Below are 14,964 nucleotides of genomic sequence, written 5' to 3'. Positions count from 1 at the left end.
GTGGCTTGTTACAGGTGGCTTGTTACAGAACGGCTTGTCACAGGTGGCTTGTTACAGAACGGCTTGTCAAAGGTGGCTTGTTACAGAACGGCTTGTCACAGGTGGTGTCTTACAGAATGGCTTGTCACAGGTGGTTTGTTACAGAATGGCTTGTTACAGGCGGCTTGTCACAGGTGGCTTGTTACAGAACGGCTTGTCACAGGTGGCTTGTTACAGAATGGCTTGTCACAGGTGGCTTGTTACAGAACGGCTTGTCACAGGTGGCTTGTTACAGAACGGCTTGTCACTGGTGGCTTGTTACAGAACGGCTTGTCACAGGTGGCTTGTTACAGAACGGCTTGTCACAGGTGGCTTGTTACAGAACGGCTTGTCACTGGTGGCTTGTTACAGAACGGCTTGTTACAGGTGGCTTGTTACAGAACGGCTTGTCACAGGTGGCTTGTTACAGAATGGCTTGTCACAGGTGGCTTGTTACAGAACGGCTTGTCACAGGTGGCTTGTTACAGAACGGCTTGTCACAGGTGGCTTGTTACAGAACGGCTTGTCACAGGTGGTTTGTTACAGAATGGCTTGTCACAGGTGGCTTGTTACAGAACGGCTTGTCACAGGTGGCTTGTTACAGAACGGCTTGTCACAGGTGGTTTGTTACAGAATGGCTTGTCACAGGTGGTTTGTCACTGGTGGCTTGTCACTTGTGGTTTGTCACTGGTGGTTTGTTACAGAACGGCTTGTCACAGGTAGTTTCTCACAGAATGGCTTGTCACAGAATGGCTTGTCACGGGGGGCTTGTCACAGGTGGCTTGTCACAGGTGGCTTGTTACAGAATGGCTTGTCACAGGTGGTGTCTTACAGAATGGCTTGTCACAGGTGGCTTGTTACAGAACGGCTTGTCACAGGTGGCTTGTTACAGAACGGCTTGTCACAGGTGGCTTGTTACAGAACGGCTTGTCACAGGTGGCTTGTTACAGAACGAATTGTCACAGGTGGTTTGTTACAGAACGGCTTGTCACAGGTAGTTTCTCACAGAATGGCTTGTCACAGAATGGCTTGTCACAGGTGGTTTGTCACAGGTGGCTTGTTACAGAATGGCTTGTCACAGGTGGCTTGTTACAGAACGGCTTGTCACAGGTGGTTTGTTACAGAATGGCTTGTTACAGAACGGCTTGTCACAGAATTGTTTGTCACAGAATGGTTTGTCACAGAATGGCTTGTCACAGAATGGCTTGTCACAGGTGGTTTGTCACTGGTGGCTTGTCACTGGTGGCTTGTCACAGGTGGTTTGTCACAGAATGGTTTGTCACAGAATGGATTGTCACAGAATTGTTTGTCACAGAATGGTTTGTCACAGAATGGCTTGTCACAGAATGGCTTGTCACAGGTGGTTTGTCACTGGTGGCTTGTCACTGGTGGCTTGTCACAGGTGGTTTGTCACAGAATGGATTGTCACAGAATGGCTTGTCACTGGTGGTTTGTCACAGAATGGCTTGTCACAGAATGGCTTGTCACAGAATGGATTGTCACAGGTGGTTTGTCACAGAATGGCTTGTCACAGAATGGATTGTCACAGAATGGCTTGTCACAGAACGGCTTGTCACAGGTGGTTTGTCACAGAATGGTTTGTCACAGAACGGCTTGTCACAGAATGGCTTGTAACAGGTTGTTTGTTACAGAATAGCTTATCACAGGGAGCGTGTCACATAATGGCTTGTCAAATGGTGGTTTGTCACAGGTGGCTTGTCACAGGTGGTTTGTCACAGAAAGGATTGTTACAGAATGGCTTGTTACAGAATGGTTTGTTACAGAATGGTTTGTTACAGAATGGTTTGTTACAGAATGGCTTGTCACAGGTGGCTTGCCACAGGTAGCACATAACTCGAATACGATTCGGAAAGTAATACGGACGCCAGTTATGTGACTTATACTGTATCATGGGCCTATATGTGTTGTCACGTCAGTATCTGCGCGAAGATCCCCCCGTGAAGATCCGGATTAGAACTCATCTTCAGCAACCCATGCTTGCTCCCCCGTGAAGATCCGGGTTAGAACTGATCTACAGCAACACATGCTTGTCTCCCCTGTGAAGATTCGGGTTAGAACTGATCTACAGAAACACATGCTTGTCTCCCCCGTGAAGTTTCGGGTTAGAACTGATCTACAGCAACACATGCTTGTCTCCCCCGTGAAGTTTCGGGTTAGAACTGATCTGAAGCAACACATGCTTGTCTCCCCCGTGAAGTTTCGGGTAAGAACTGATCTGAAGCAACACATGCTTGTCTCCCCTGTGAAGATCCGGGTTAGAACTGATCTGAAGCAACACATGCTTGTCTCCACCGTGAAGTTTCGGGTTAGAACTGATCTGAAGCAACACATGCTTGTCTCCCCCGTGAAGTTTCGGGTAAGAACTGATCTGAAGCAACACATGCTTGTCTCCCCTGTGAAGATCAGGGTTAGAACTGATCTACAGCAACATGTTTCGGGTTAGAACTGATCTGAAGCAACACATGCTTGTCTCCCCCGTGAAGATCAGGGTTAGAACTGATCTACAGCAACACATGCTTGTCTCCCCTGTGAAGATCCGGGTTAGAACTGATCTGAAGCAACACATGCTTGTCTCCACCGTGAAGTTTCGGGTTAGAACTGATCTTCAGCAATCCATGCTTGTAGTAAGAGGTGACTAACGGAATCGGGTGGTTGATGCATGTCATCGTATCCCTGCAGATCGATAGTCAGGATACCAATCATAGCTGAAATAACTTGACTATTGGAAAGTGCGGCGTAAAACAACAAGCAAACAAAACCAACATCAACTATGAAAGTATATTACGCTGGTTCCCAGCATCACGGCCAGCTGTGCTTGGTGATCTTACCTGTGTTGCATAAGAGCTGACGTAGTAGTACCAGTACATGTGGCGACTGGTTCCCGCCGGGTAGATCTGCAATCAGAAGTGAGAGTGTGTTCGGTCCACGCCGATCTTGGATGCACATGATACCCATCACTGGATTGTCTGGTCCAGACTCGATTATTTACAGACCGCCGGCATATAGCTGGAATATTGCTGAGTGTGGCGTTAACAAACAACGATAACCAGAATAATTGACATTTCCTCATCAACTCATTAAGTCAGCAATCGCCTACACATGGAGCGAGTACATGCCCTCAGATGGATAAACTCATATTAAACGTGAGCGTCCCCTGCATCAGTGGCCTCTTTGTTCCAGCACTGACCATTGTCACATGCAAATAATTGATGTGATAGTTCGGATGTCTCAATTCTTTGTTGAGGTTTCTATTCATCCTCCACGAACGTCTCTAAGATACTGCCTCTCACCCGAGGACCCATACCCATGCACCCATACCCATACACACATACCCATGCACACATACCCGTGCACACATACCCATACACACATACCCATACACACATACCCATGCACCCATACCCATACACACATACCCATGCACACATACCCATACACACATACCCATACACACATACCCATGCACCCATACCCATACACACATACCCATGCACACATACCCATACATACATATCCATGCACACATACCCATGCACACATACCCATACACACATACCCATGCACCCATACCCATACACACATACCCATGCACACATACCCATACACACATACCCATACACACATACCCATACACACATACCCATGCACACATTCCCATGCACACATACCCATACACACATACCCATACACACATACCCATGCACACATACCCATACACACATACCCATGCACACATACCCATACACACATACCCATGCACACATACCCATGCACCCATACCCATACACACATACCCATGCACACATACCCATACATACATACCCATGCACACATACCCATGCACACATACCCATGCACACATACCCATGCACACATTCCCATGAACACATACCCATGCACACATTACCATGCACACATACCCATGCACACATACCCATGCACACATACCCATGCACACATTCCCATGCACACATACCCATGCACACATATCCATGCACACATACCCATGCACACATACCCATGCACACATTCCCATGCACACATACCCATGCACACATACCCATGCACACATTCCCATGCACACATTCCCATGCACACATACCCATGCACACATTCCCATGAACACATACCCATGCACACATTCCCATGCACACATACCCATGCACACATTCCCATGCACACATACCCATGCACACATACCCATGCACACATACCCATGCACACATACCCATGCACACATTCCCATGCACACATACCCATGCACACATACCCATGCACACATTCCCATGCACACATTCCCATGCACACATACCCATGCACACATTCCCATGCACACATACCCATGCACACATTCCCATGCACACATACCCATGCACACATACCCATGCACACATTCCCATGCACACATTCCCATGCACACATACCCATGCACACATTCCCATGCACACATACCCATGCACACATACCCATGCACACATTCCCATGCACACATACCCATGCACACATTCCCATGCACACATACCCATGCACACATACCCATGCACCCATGCACACATACCCATGCACACATTCCCATGCACACATTCCCATGCACACATACCCATGCACACATACCCATGCACACATTCCCATGCACACATACCCATGCACACATACCCATGCACACATTCCCATGCACACATACCCATGCACACATACCCATGCACACATTCCCATGCAGACATACCCATGCACACATACCCATACACACATACCCATGCACCCATACCCATACACACATACCCATGCACACATACCCATACACACATACCCATACACACATACCCATGCACACATTCCCATGCACACATACCCATGCACACATACCCATACACACATACCCATACACACATACCCATGCACCCATACCCATACACACATACCCATGCACCCATACCCATACACACATACCCATGCACACATACCCATGCACACATACCCATGCACACATACCCATACACACATACCCATACACACATACCCATGCACCCATACCCATACACACATACCCATACACACATACCCATGCACACATACCCATACACACATACCCATACACACATACCCATGCACACATTCCCATGCACACATACCCATACACACATACCCATGCACACATACCCATGCACACATACCCATACACACATACCCATGCACACATACCCATACACACATACCCATGCACACATACCCATGCACCCATACCCATACACACATACCCATGCACACATACCCATACATACATACCCATGCACACATACCCATGCACACATACCCATGCACACATACCCATGCACACATACCCATGCACACATACCCATGCACACATACCCATACACACATACCCATGCACACATACCCATGCACCCATACCCATACACACATACCCATGCACACATACCCATACATACATACCCATGCACACATACCCATGCACACATACCCATGCACACATACCCATGCACACATTCCCATGAACACATACCCATGCACACATACCCATGCACACATACCCATGCACACATACCCATGCACACATTCCCATGAACACATACCCATGCACACATTACCATGCACACATACCCATGCACACATACCCATGCACACATACCCATGCACACATACCCATGCACACATTCCCATGCACACATACCCATGCACACATACCCATGCACACATTCCCATGCACACATACCCATGCACACATACCCATGCACACATTCCCATGCACACATACCCATGCACACATTCCCATGCACACATACCCATGCACACATACCCATGCACACATACCCATGCACACATTCCCATGCACACATACCCATGCACACATTCCCATGCACACATACCCATGCACACATACCCATGCACACATTCCCATGCACACATACCCATGCACACATACCCATGAACACATACCCATGCACACATTCCCATGCACACATACCCATGCAAACATTCCCATGCACACATACCCATGCACACATACCCATGCACACATTCCCATGCACACATACCCATGCACACATACCCATACCCATGCACACATTCCCATGCACACATACCCATGCACACATACCCATGCACACATACCCATGCACACATTCCCATGCACACATACCCATGCACACATACCCATGCACACATTCCCATGCACACATACCCATGCACACATACCCATACCCATGCACACATTCCCATGCACACATACCCATGCACACATACCCATGCACAAATACCAATGCACACATACCAATGCACCCATGCACACATACCCATGCACACATACCCATGCACACATACCCATGCACACATACCCATGCACACATTCCCATGCACACATACCCATGCACACATACCCATGCACACATTCCCATGCACACATTCCCATGCACACATACCCATGCACACATACCCATGCACACATACCCATGCACACATTCCCATGCACACATACCCATGCACACATACCCATACCCATGCACACATTCCCATGCACACATACCCATGCACACATACCCATGCACAAATACCAATGCACACATACCCATGCACCCATGCACACATACCCATGCACACATGCTCATGCACACGTTCCCATGCACACATACCCATGCACACATACCCATGCACACATACCCATGCACACATTCCCATGCACACATTCCCATGCACACATACCCATGCACACATACCCATGCACACATACCCATGTGAGGGATCCAACCCAGACCCTCTGCGCGAAGAGCGAACGCTTCAACCACAAGACTACCCCATCCCCTGCTAATCTGTATCTACATTGGTATCTATAAATTCTTGTATGTACTTATGTGGGTGTCGGTGTGGGTAGGTGTGAAAATACTGAAAAGCATAAAAATATATAATATAAAAATGTTTAAAACACATAGTTTTTCGTGGTAGAGCGTCTTGCTTCATTCAAATACAATAATAATCATTATATTTACCGTTTGACCAGGTCTCGTGGGAGAGTGTTCAAAATATGGTTATTATCTAACTGTAAAATTTATTTCGTTGTTGTGTCTTGACTAATACGTAAACAAACAAGCTTCTAGTGGGATATGAAATAGAAGTTTAGAAATAGAAAATTTAGAAGTGTTAAATGTGTGCCCTCGTATTGATAGTAATGAAATACATTTTCAATTTTGCTGATATTTTTGGACAATATCAAATATAGAGGAGATATCAAAATCACTTTTAAAAATACTTGTATATGCAGTATTTAATCAAGTTGAGCCCATGCACTGATATCCGAGAAAATGCTTGACAATTGGAACGATTCTCCACCAGGCATTGTTTCCCATGTCGATGCCTATGTGAAAAGATATGCTCCGTTTCAAGCCTAGAAGTGTGAGTGAGTGGGTATGGTTTTACGTCACTTTTAACAATATTCCAGCAATATCACGGCAGAGTCACCAGAAATGGGCTTCATACATTTTACCCATGTCGGGAATCGAACCCGGGTCTTTAACCCGACCACCCCAGTCATAGAAGAACACATCGATACTTTGATCTGCTGACATTGATACTACTGACTCACCGAAACACCCACTCACTCACTAACCAACGCACACACGTACTCACTCACTCACCCACTCACTCACCGATACGGACCCATGAAGATCCGGGGTAGATTAGGTCTTCAGCAACCCATGCTTGCCGTAAAAGGGGACTATGCTTGTCGTAAAAGGCGACTAACAGGATCAGGTGGTCAGGCTGACTTGGTTGATGCAGGTCATCGATCCCAATTGCTTCGATCGATGCTCATGATGTCAATCACTGGATTGTCTGGTCCAGACTCGATTATTTACAGACCGCCGTCATATAGATGGAATATTCCTGAGTGCGGCGTTAAACAACATACAAACAAACAAACAAAACTCACCGATACACCAACCCACTCACTCACCAACCCACTCACACACTCACCAAAACACCAACTAACTCACACACTCACCGAAACACTCACACACTCGCTGATATACTCACTCACTCACTCCTTCGGTGATACACTCACTCATACACCCACTCACTCTTCACTCACGCACTCACCGAAACACACACACTCGCTGAAATACTCACTCACTCTTCACCCACTCACTCACTCACTCACCTCAATGGATGTCTGGGTTGGGTTGGTGTAGTCCACTGCTACCCTCGGGGCGTACATAGCATCCACCCAGAAGTCAGTCTGGACCTTCTTCAGCATCTCGTTCAGGTTCCAGTTGGAAGCAAACCACGTGCCGAGGACGCTCCATCCCCCCAGTTGGCTCAGAACCTGTGTTATGAACGGCCTCCCCTTCAGCCTCTCTAAGCTGAAGTCATCCATGCAGGACTGAAACAGATGCTTCAACTTCCTCTCAGATGCCCAGTCCGTGTTCCGCTTCACTGACTTTTCCAATAAAGTTTTCAATTTGTCTTCATTTTTTTCCAACATGTCTGACAAGAAGGTGTGTGAGGGGTAGTCGGCGTCGAGAGGGTGGAACATCTTGTAGTTGCCGCAGGCGTAGTTGTAGAAGTCGTCACAAGGTTTAGCGCTGATGTTCATGCTCGACAGCGTGTAGGCTGTGCTCTCCAGACATAATTTACTGAAACAAGTTTTGTCCATTTGATCACCTTTGAGAGCCTGCACCTGGGCCCTTTCCTCGCTTTTCTTTGTGGTGCCATACATCCCAGCGAATATCACAAACATCAGTCCCGTCACTATCAGTATACCTATGAGGACAAGTTCACGGAAACCAAGGGAAAACCTGGTGACCAGACCACCAATGACCGGCACATTCCCTAACCTCTTTTCATCCATCCTGAAGACAGCAACTACAGGCAAAGGGGACTATTCTGTGTCTGAAGCTTTACAACATCAAGACGCTTGTGTCGTGAAGTCGTACACGACCACACTGGTGTCTGTCGCCGCTGTCATGGGGGTGGGGCCGGGTACATTTCACGTTTCAGGTGTTGACAAAGGTCAAAGTACATGTCGTGAAGGTCTCGAATAACCTTCTAGACTCATTGTCACGAATTTGTCGTGGAAGCGCTGGGATTATTTAAGCCAATATCAACTGTAAGAGTTTACTTGCGATATAAATTACAAATATCGGTTTTCGTCCAAGTAGTGTTGGATATTTGACACTGAGCCGTTATGAAATGATAATCGTATCCTTACACTTTGTGTGGAAGGCTGCTTCTTGCCAACCAACGACGCATCAGACATTACATTGAGTACCTTCTTTCAAAATGAAATTGTTTATTTTAATGAATGCTTAGGAGTGTTGAGTGAGTGAGTATGGGTTTACGCCGCTTATAGCAATATTCCAGCAATATCACGGCGGGGGGCACCAGAAATAGGCTTCACACATTGTGCCCATGTGGGGAATCGAACCTAGTTCTTCAGCGTGACGAGCGAACGCTTTAACCACTAGGGTACCCCAGCGCTCCTGGTATTGGGGAAGACATGGAGAGGGGCAATGGGTATAGGGCTTAGTTTGACAACTACCCTGGTATGTCGCAGTCAGTGCCAGATGAGAATAACATGAATGACGTCAGAAGGACCTAGGGTGAAACTAGGGTACTTGTTGTTTCCCTACCTTGCGCTCGGTATTACGCAGATACACCTTCTTCTCACTTAGTATAATGTGTCTGAGTGGGGTATCCATTTCAAACTGCGGGATCGTATTTCAGTAGGCTAGTACCATTCAACCGGAAATTGAGTCCGGACAGGCAGACAAGCACGCGCACGCACACGCACACACACACACACACACACACACACACACACACACACACACACACACACACACACACACACACACACATTATCTTGAGCACAATGTTAATCTCGTTGTCACCTCACCATTTTGTTTGCTCTAGCCTCGCCACGTGTGCCATGTACGTACATACAATGTAAACATCCCTACACTACTCTTAATAATGGTAACACGGAGAAGTCTTTGATGTGCATTAAGAATTGTTGGATAGGCATTTCCTAGAAGTTGACGGATGACAAAGTAGAGAAGAAATTTAAGATGGGGAGAGATATTTATATAGGCTCTGCCTGTTTATCAATCCCCTTTCCCCTTTAAATATAGTTGTTTTTTTAAATAATTTAAGAGTTACAACTCTGTATTATACTGTAATAGCGACGTTTCGGTTTAGATCCTTATGCCTGATAAGCAAGGCTGAAGAATGAACTAGGAGAATACATGTGGTGGGGGGAGGATTCACAGTAACAACAATTATCATTTGTCACAGGGATTAACATGAGTGGGTAACTAATGGCAACAGAAGGAAAATATAGTACTCGTGCTTTAACTATAATAGTTCAGGGCAAAACTATACTGTATTACACTACACATGGGGGTAAAGCAAAGTTTCTTAAAATAAGAAGTTGTTATCCATAAATGTTTTGTCTACTTAGGTATGTATAAGTTAGAAGAACGTGAATACATGACACTTTAATGGACAACTTCTTTTTATTCTTTGTCTCCTTCACAAATCCCCAAGCTCCTAAGTGATATGTTCATCGTTCGTATTGTGATTACACTCTGTAGGTGTACATTACGCGCGTGTCGGGGAACGCTGTGGTGACATGTTCCTGCTATGTCCACTTGATACTTTAACAGACCAAGGCGTATGTAAACATATTGGTCTACTTTCAAGGGGTATTTCAGTCTGTAGTACGGGTTCAATAGATGTGCGTGGCGGTAGGATAGCCTGATGGTTAAAGCGTTCGCTCGTCACGCCGAAGGTCCGGGTTCGATTCCCAATATCGGTTTGATATTGCAGGGGTATTGCTCACTCACTCACTCACTCACTCACTCACTCACTCACTCACTCACTCACTCACCCACCCACCCACTCACTCACCCAAAAGCCACTCACTCACTCACTCACTCACTCACCCAATCACTCACTCACTCAATCACTCACTCATTCAAGGGGAGGTTTGTTTAGTTTCTGATATAAACCGAGGAGCGAAAGAAACTATAGTTGGTTTTATCATGTTTGATTTTCAATTTAAACAATCTTAAGTTAGCGATATTATTTCCAAAATATATTTACTGCACTGACGCAAAGTCAACACTCAAACTGCTACATGGTTTTTGGATTCTAAACTTTCTCAAAAATTTTTTATAACATCTGATCTTTAAAAACAGTAATAAAATATAAAAAATCGGCACAACATTTCAAACATCGAAGGATTCATTTGGTTGCAATTTCTTTCTTTGTCCAGGAACCAATCTATTTTTACACAAAATTATCCAGCCAGGTATTACTTTGTACAAACTCTTGCTGAAAGCAGTGATGGTTTACTAGACATCATACAAGTTAACAACATTTCTTACAATTTTCAGACACACAAAACAAACTCAATAATTACACGTTTCCACGACAACATTCATCTACTTGTGACAGTTTGTGACAATATCCTGAACTTGTTGTTCAGTGCGACGTGTTATAATTACACTGATTGGTGACAAGGTTTTTTCTAGAACACAAACGTGCTGAATACTTTTGCTCACGCGTTCCGAGAGTGTACCGTCGAGAACAAAACAATAAGTGCTCGAAGCGCCAGTAAAATGTAGTTGAGTTTCTGAGGACACGTCAATTCCCCTGCTTCCTGTCAAACAACATCTAAACAATCACGTGGTTTGAGATTGTGTAGAAGCAAACTGTGCGAATCTGCCCCAAATGTGTTTGTGTCTCTAAATCACGTTTTGCTTGTTTACTGTGTATCTAAAACATGTAATGTTTCTTTACTCACTTAATAATCACGTCAGGGCTAATTCACTTTTATTCAAGGGTCAAGGTCTAGTGACCCTTGAAGATCTGGGTTAGGATTAGGAGATAAACATGATGTGCTGTCAATGTAGAGCTAGGTTACCTGTAGATTTAACCCCGCTAAAATGAATTTGGAACCGAACGCGCAACTTGAGGTTTCAAATGTTAAATTTGAATTAAATTTGATCTTCAGGCAACCTAGCTCTACATTGAAAACAGAGTATGTTTATCTCCATTCTACCATGACTAAATAAAACGCGAACTCTTTGGTGTTAGAAAATATATTGAGTGAAGCGATATAGGTTGAGTCTAGTGTTTTGAGTGGGTTGTCGATCTGAATTACGGAATCACCGACAACAGCCTGTAAACAAAATATGGCGCTCTATATACTCAAGCAGTTTGTTTACACCGTAATACTTCACTCGAACATATGACAGGCATTGAAAGCATATAAGCACGGCAACTTGGTAAGCTAACATGAGGTGGGCACCCCTAAAGAAAACAAAGCAAGCTTTGCAAGGCTTCGGTTCTACACCGCGCGTTACCATTATGACGTCATATCGCTCATTGTGACGCAAACGATATGACGTCACAGTCGTATATAGAAAAGCGCCAAATTCCAAGCTCTCTGTTTTCGCCAAAACGTAAATACATTCTCTTTGTAAATTTCTATTGTATTTTCTGCTCGAAATATTTTGTCACACATCCTTTGAATATTGTTGTTACCGCAAGTGTGCATTTTGTAACCTGTACTTGCAGATATATGTTTAAATATGCCCACCGACAATGACTGAACAAAAGTACTATTTTATGAATATTAGCTTCCGCGGTGATGCGGCCGTGAAACCAGCTGTTTCAATCAGAGGGGTAGAAATAAATTCATGGTAGAATAAGTCTTCAACAACCCGTGCTTGCCATACAAGGCGACTATGCTTGTCGTAAGACGGGATCGGGTGGTCGGGCTCCCTGACTTGGTTGATACATGGCATCGTCACCCAATTGCATGGATCGATGCTCATGTTGTCAATCACTGGATTGACTAGTCCAGACTCGATTATTTACAGACCGCCGTCATACAGCTGGGATATTGCTGAGTGCGGCGTTAAACAACAAACAAACAACACAGAAAACAAGGGTTAGTACTAATACTAGCAGCATCATAAATAATGTAAAAATAAAGATTATTAACCTCGGGCTAACTTTACAAAGTGATGGGCATTGGCATAGCCATATTGAAAAACTAACTGCCAAGGTTAGCCCATTGATAAATTGCTTTGGTAGTCTGAAATGTCGTTTGAACAGACACAGTCTACATGCACTCTATTGTTCATTCACATTACCCTTGTTTGATTACTGTGACCATATATGGAATATCTGTACTAAGGGTCAATATTTGTCCCTAGACATGCTACATCTAGATGCACTCAGGACAATATTTTGGTGCCGTGAGGGGCACGTGTGATATAAAATCATATAACGAAACCGGTCTATCTTCTTTGGCTGAAATACGGCACTTTCACAAATTATGCATATATTATAAAATGAAAAGTGGGACAACGCCAAATTATTTATGTGATATGGTACCTGTAAAAACCTTGGATCGTCCATATTATGAAACACGTAACACCAACGAATACTATGAGCCTAATTGTCGAACTGAATTATTTAAAAAATCATTTTTACTTTCCACAGTCTCCGCCCGGAATATACTAGATTCTACTTTGAGAGAAACCGCTTCAGTATCTCAGTTTAAGAAAAATGTATAATTGTAGTAAATCATAAGTGTCTCACATATTTAAAAATATATTGGTTCACGCGTAAATCAGATAATCCACTGCAAGTTAAGACTAGGATGCAGTGATCTGAACGGTCACAAGTTTGAAAGATTTATTAGCGATAATGTTGAATGGTCACGTTGTTCTTTCAATGAAAGTGCTTTGCACTGCCTATTTACTTGCCCAAATTATACTGAGATTAGATCTGAAAGCTATTATTATGTCAATGGATATGACCTTCGAACCGTCCTGTTTGGTAACGTCAGCCTGGACAAAGAAATGTCTGTGTGTGATGTTGAGTGTTTGACACAATCTCTGTGTGATGTTGGGGGTTTGACACAATCTGTGTGTGATGTTGAGGGTTTGACACAATCTGTGTGTGATGTTGGCGGTTTGACACAATATGTGTGTGATGTTGAGGGTTTGACACAATATGTGTGTGATGTTGAGTGTTTGACACAATCTGTGTGTGATGTTGAGTGTTTGACACAATCTCTGTGTGATGTTGAGCGTTTGACACAATCTGTGTGTGATGTTGGCGGTTTGACACAATCTCTGTGTGATTTTGAGGGTTTGACACAATATGTGTGTGATGTTGAGTGTTTGACACAATCTCTGTGTGATGTTGGGGGTTTGAGACAATCTGTGTTTGATGTTGAGGGTTTGACACAATCTCTGTGTGATGTTGAGTGTTTGACACAATCTCTGTGTGATGTTGGGGGTTTGACACAATCTCTGTGTGATGTTGAGGGTTTGACACAATCTGTGTGTGATGTTGGCAGTTTGACACAATCTGTGTGTGATGTTGAGGGTTTGACACAATATGTGTGTGATGTTGAGTGTTTGACACAATCTGTGTGTGATGTTGAGTGTTTGACACAATCTCTGTGTGATGTTGAGGGTTTGACACAATCTGTGTGTGATGTTGGGGGTTTGACACAATCTCTGTGTGATTTTGAGGGTTTGACACAATATGTGTGTGATGTTGAGTGTTTGACACAATCTCTGTGTGATGTTGGAGGTTTGACACAATCTGTGTTTGATGTTGAGGGTTTGACACAATCTCTATGTGATGTTGAGGATTTGACACAATCTGTGTGTGATGTTGGCGGTTTGACACAATCTGTGTGTGATGTTGAGTGTTTGACACAATCTGTGTGTGATGTTGAGGTTTGACACAATCTGTGTGTAATGATGAGGGTTTGACACAATCTGTGTGATGTTGAAGATTTGACACAATCTCTGTGTAATGTTGGGGGTTTGACACAATCTGTGTGTGATGTTGGGGGTTTGACACAATCTGTGTGTGATGTTG

General features: G+C 44.5%; 1 protein-coding gene across 1 annotated transcript in view; it reads right to left on the bottom strand.

The window, feature by feature from the left end:
• The window catches only part of LOC124116853 (endothelin-converting enzyme-like 1), a 33,280-nt gene extending 24,281 nt beyond the window's left edge, over positions 1 to 8,999 (bottom strand). Inside the window, exons 1-2 of the mRNA XM_046478426.2 lie at positions 8,210 to 8,999; positions 2,868 to 2,933 (exon numbers count right to left, since the gene is read on the bottom strand). Of these exons, the coding sequence (XP_046334382.1) occupies positions 2,868 to 2,933; positions 8,210 to 8,899 (756 nt within the window). The 5' untranslated portion in view covers positions 8,900 to 8,999. The remainder of the gene's footprint in view (positions 1 to 2,867; positions 2,934 to 8,209) is intronic.
• Between the last annotated feature and the right edge of the window lie 5,965 nt (positions 9,000 to 14,964).

This window comes from Haliotis rufescens, unplaced genomic scaffold (assembly GCF_023055435.1).
Source record: "Haliotis rufescens isolate VD_foot unplaced genomic scaffold, xgHalRufe1.0.p SCAF_6, whole genome shotgun sequence".
NCBI lineage: Eukaryota > Metazoa > Mollusca > Gastropoda > Lepetellida > Haliotidae > Haliotis > Haliotis rufescens.
Note: the sequence above shows the minus strand (reverse complement) of the source record. Positions and strands in the feature narration are given on the sequence as shown.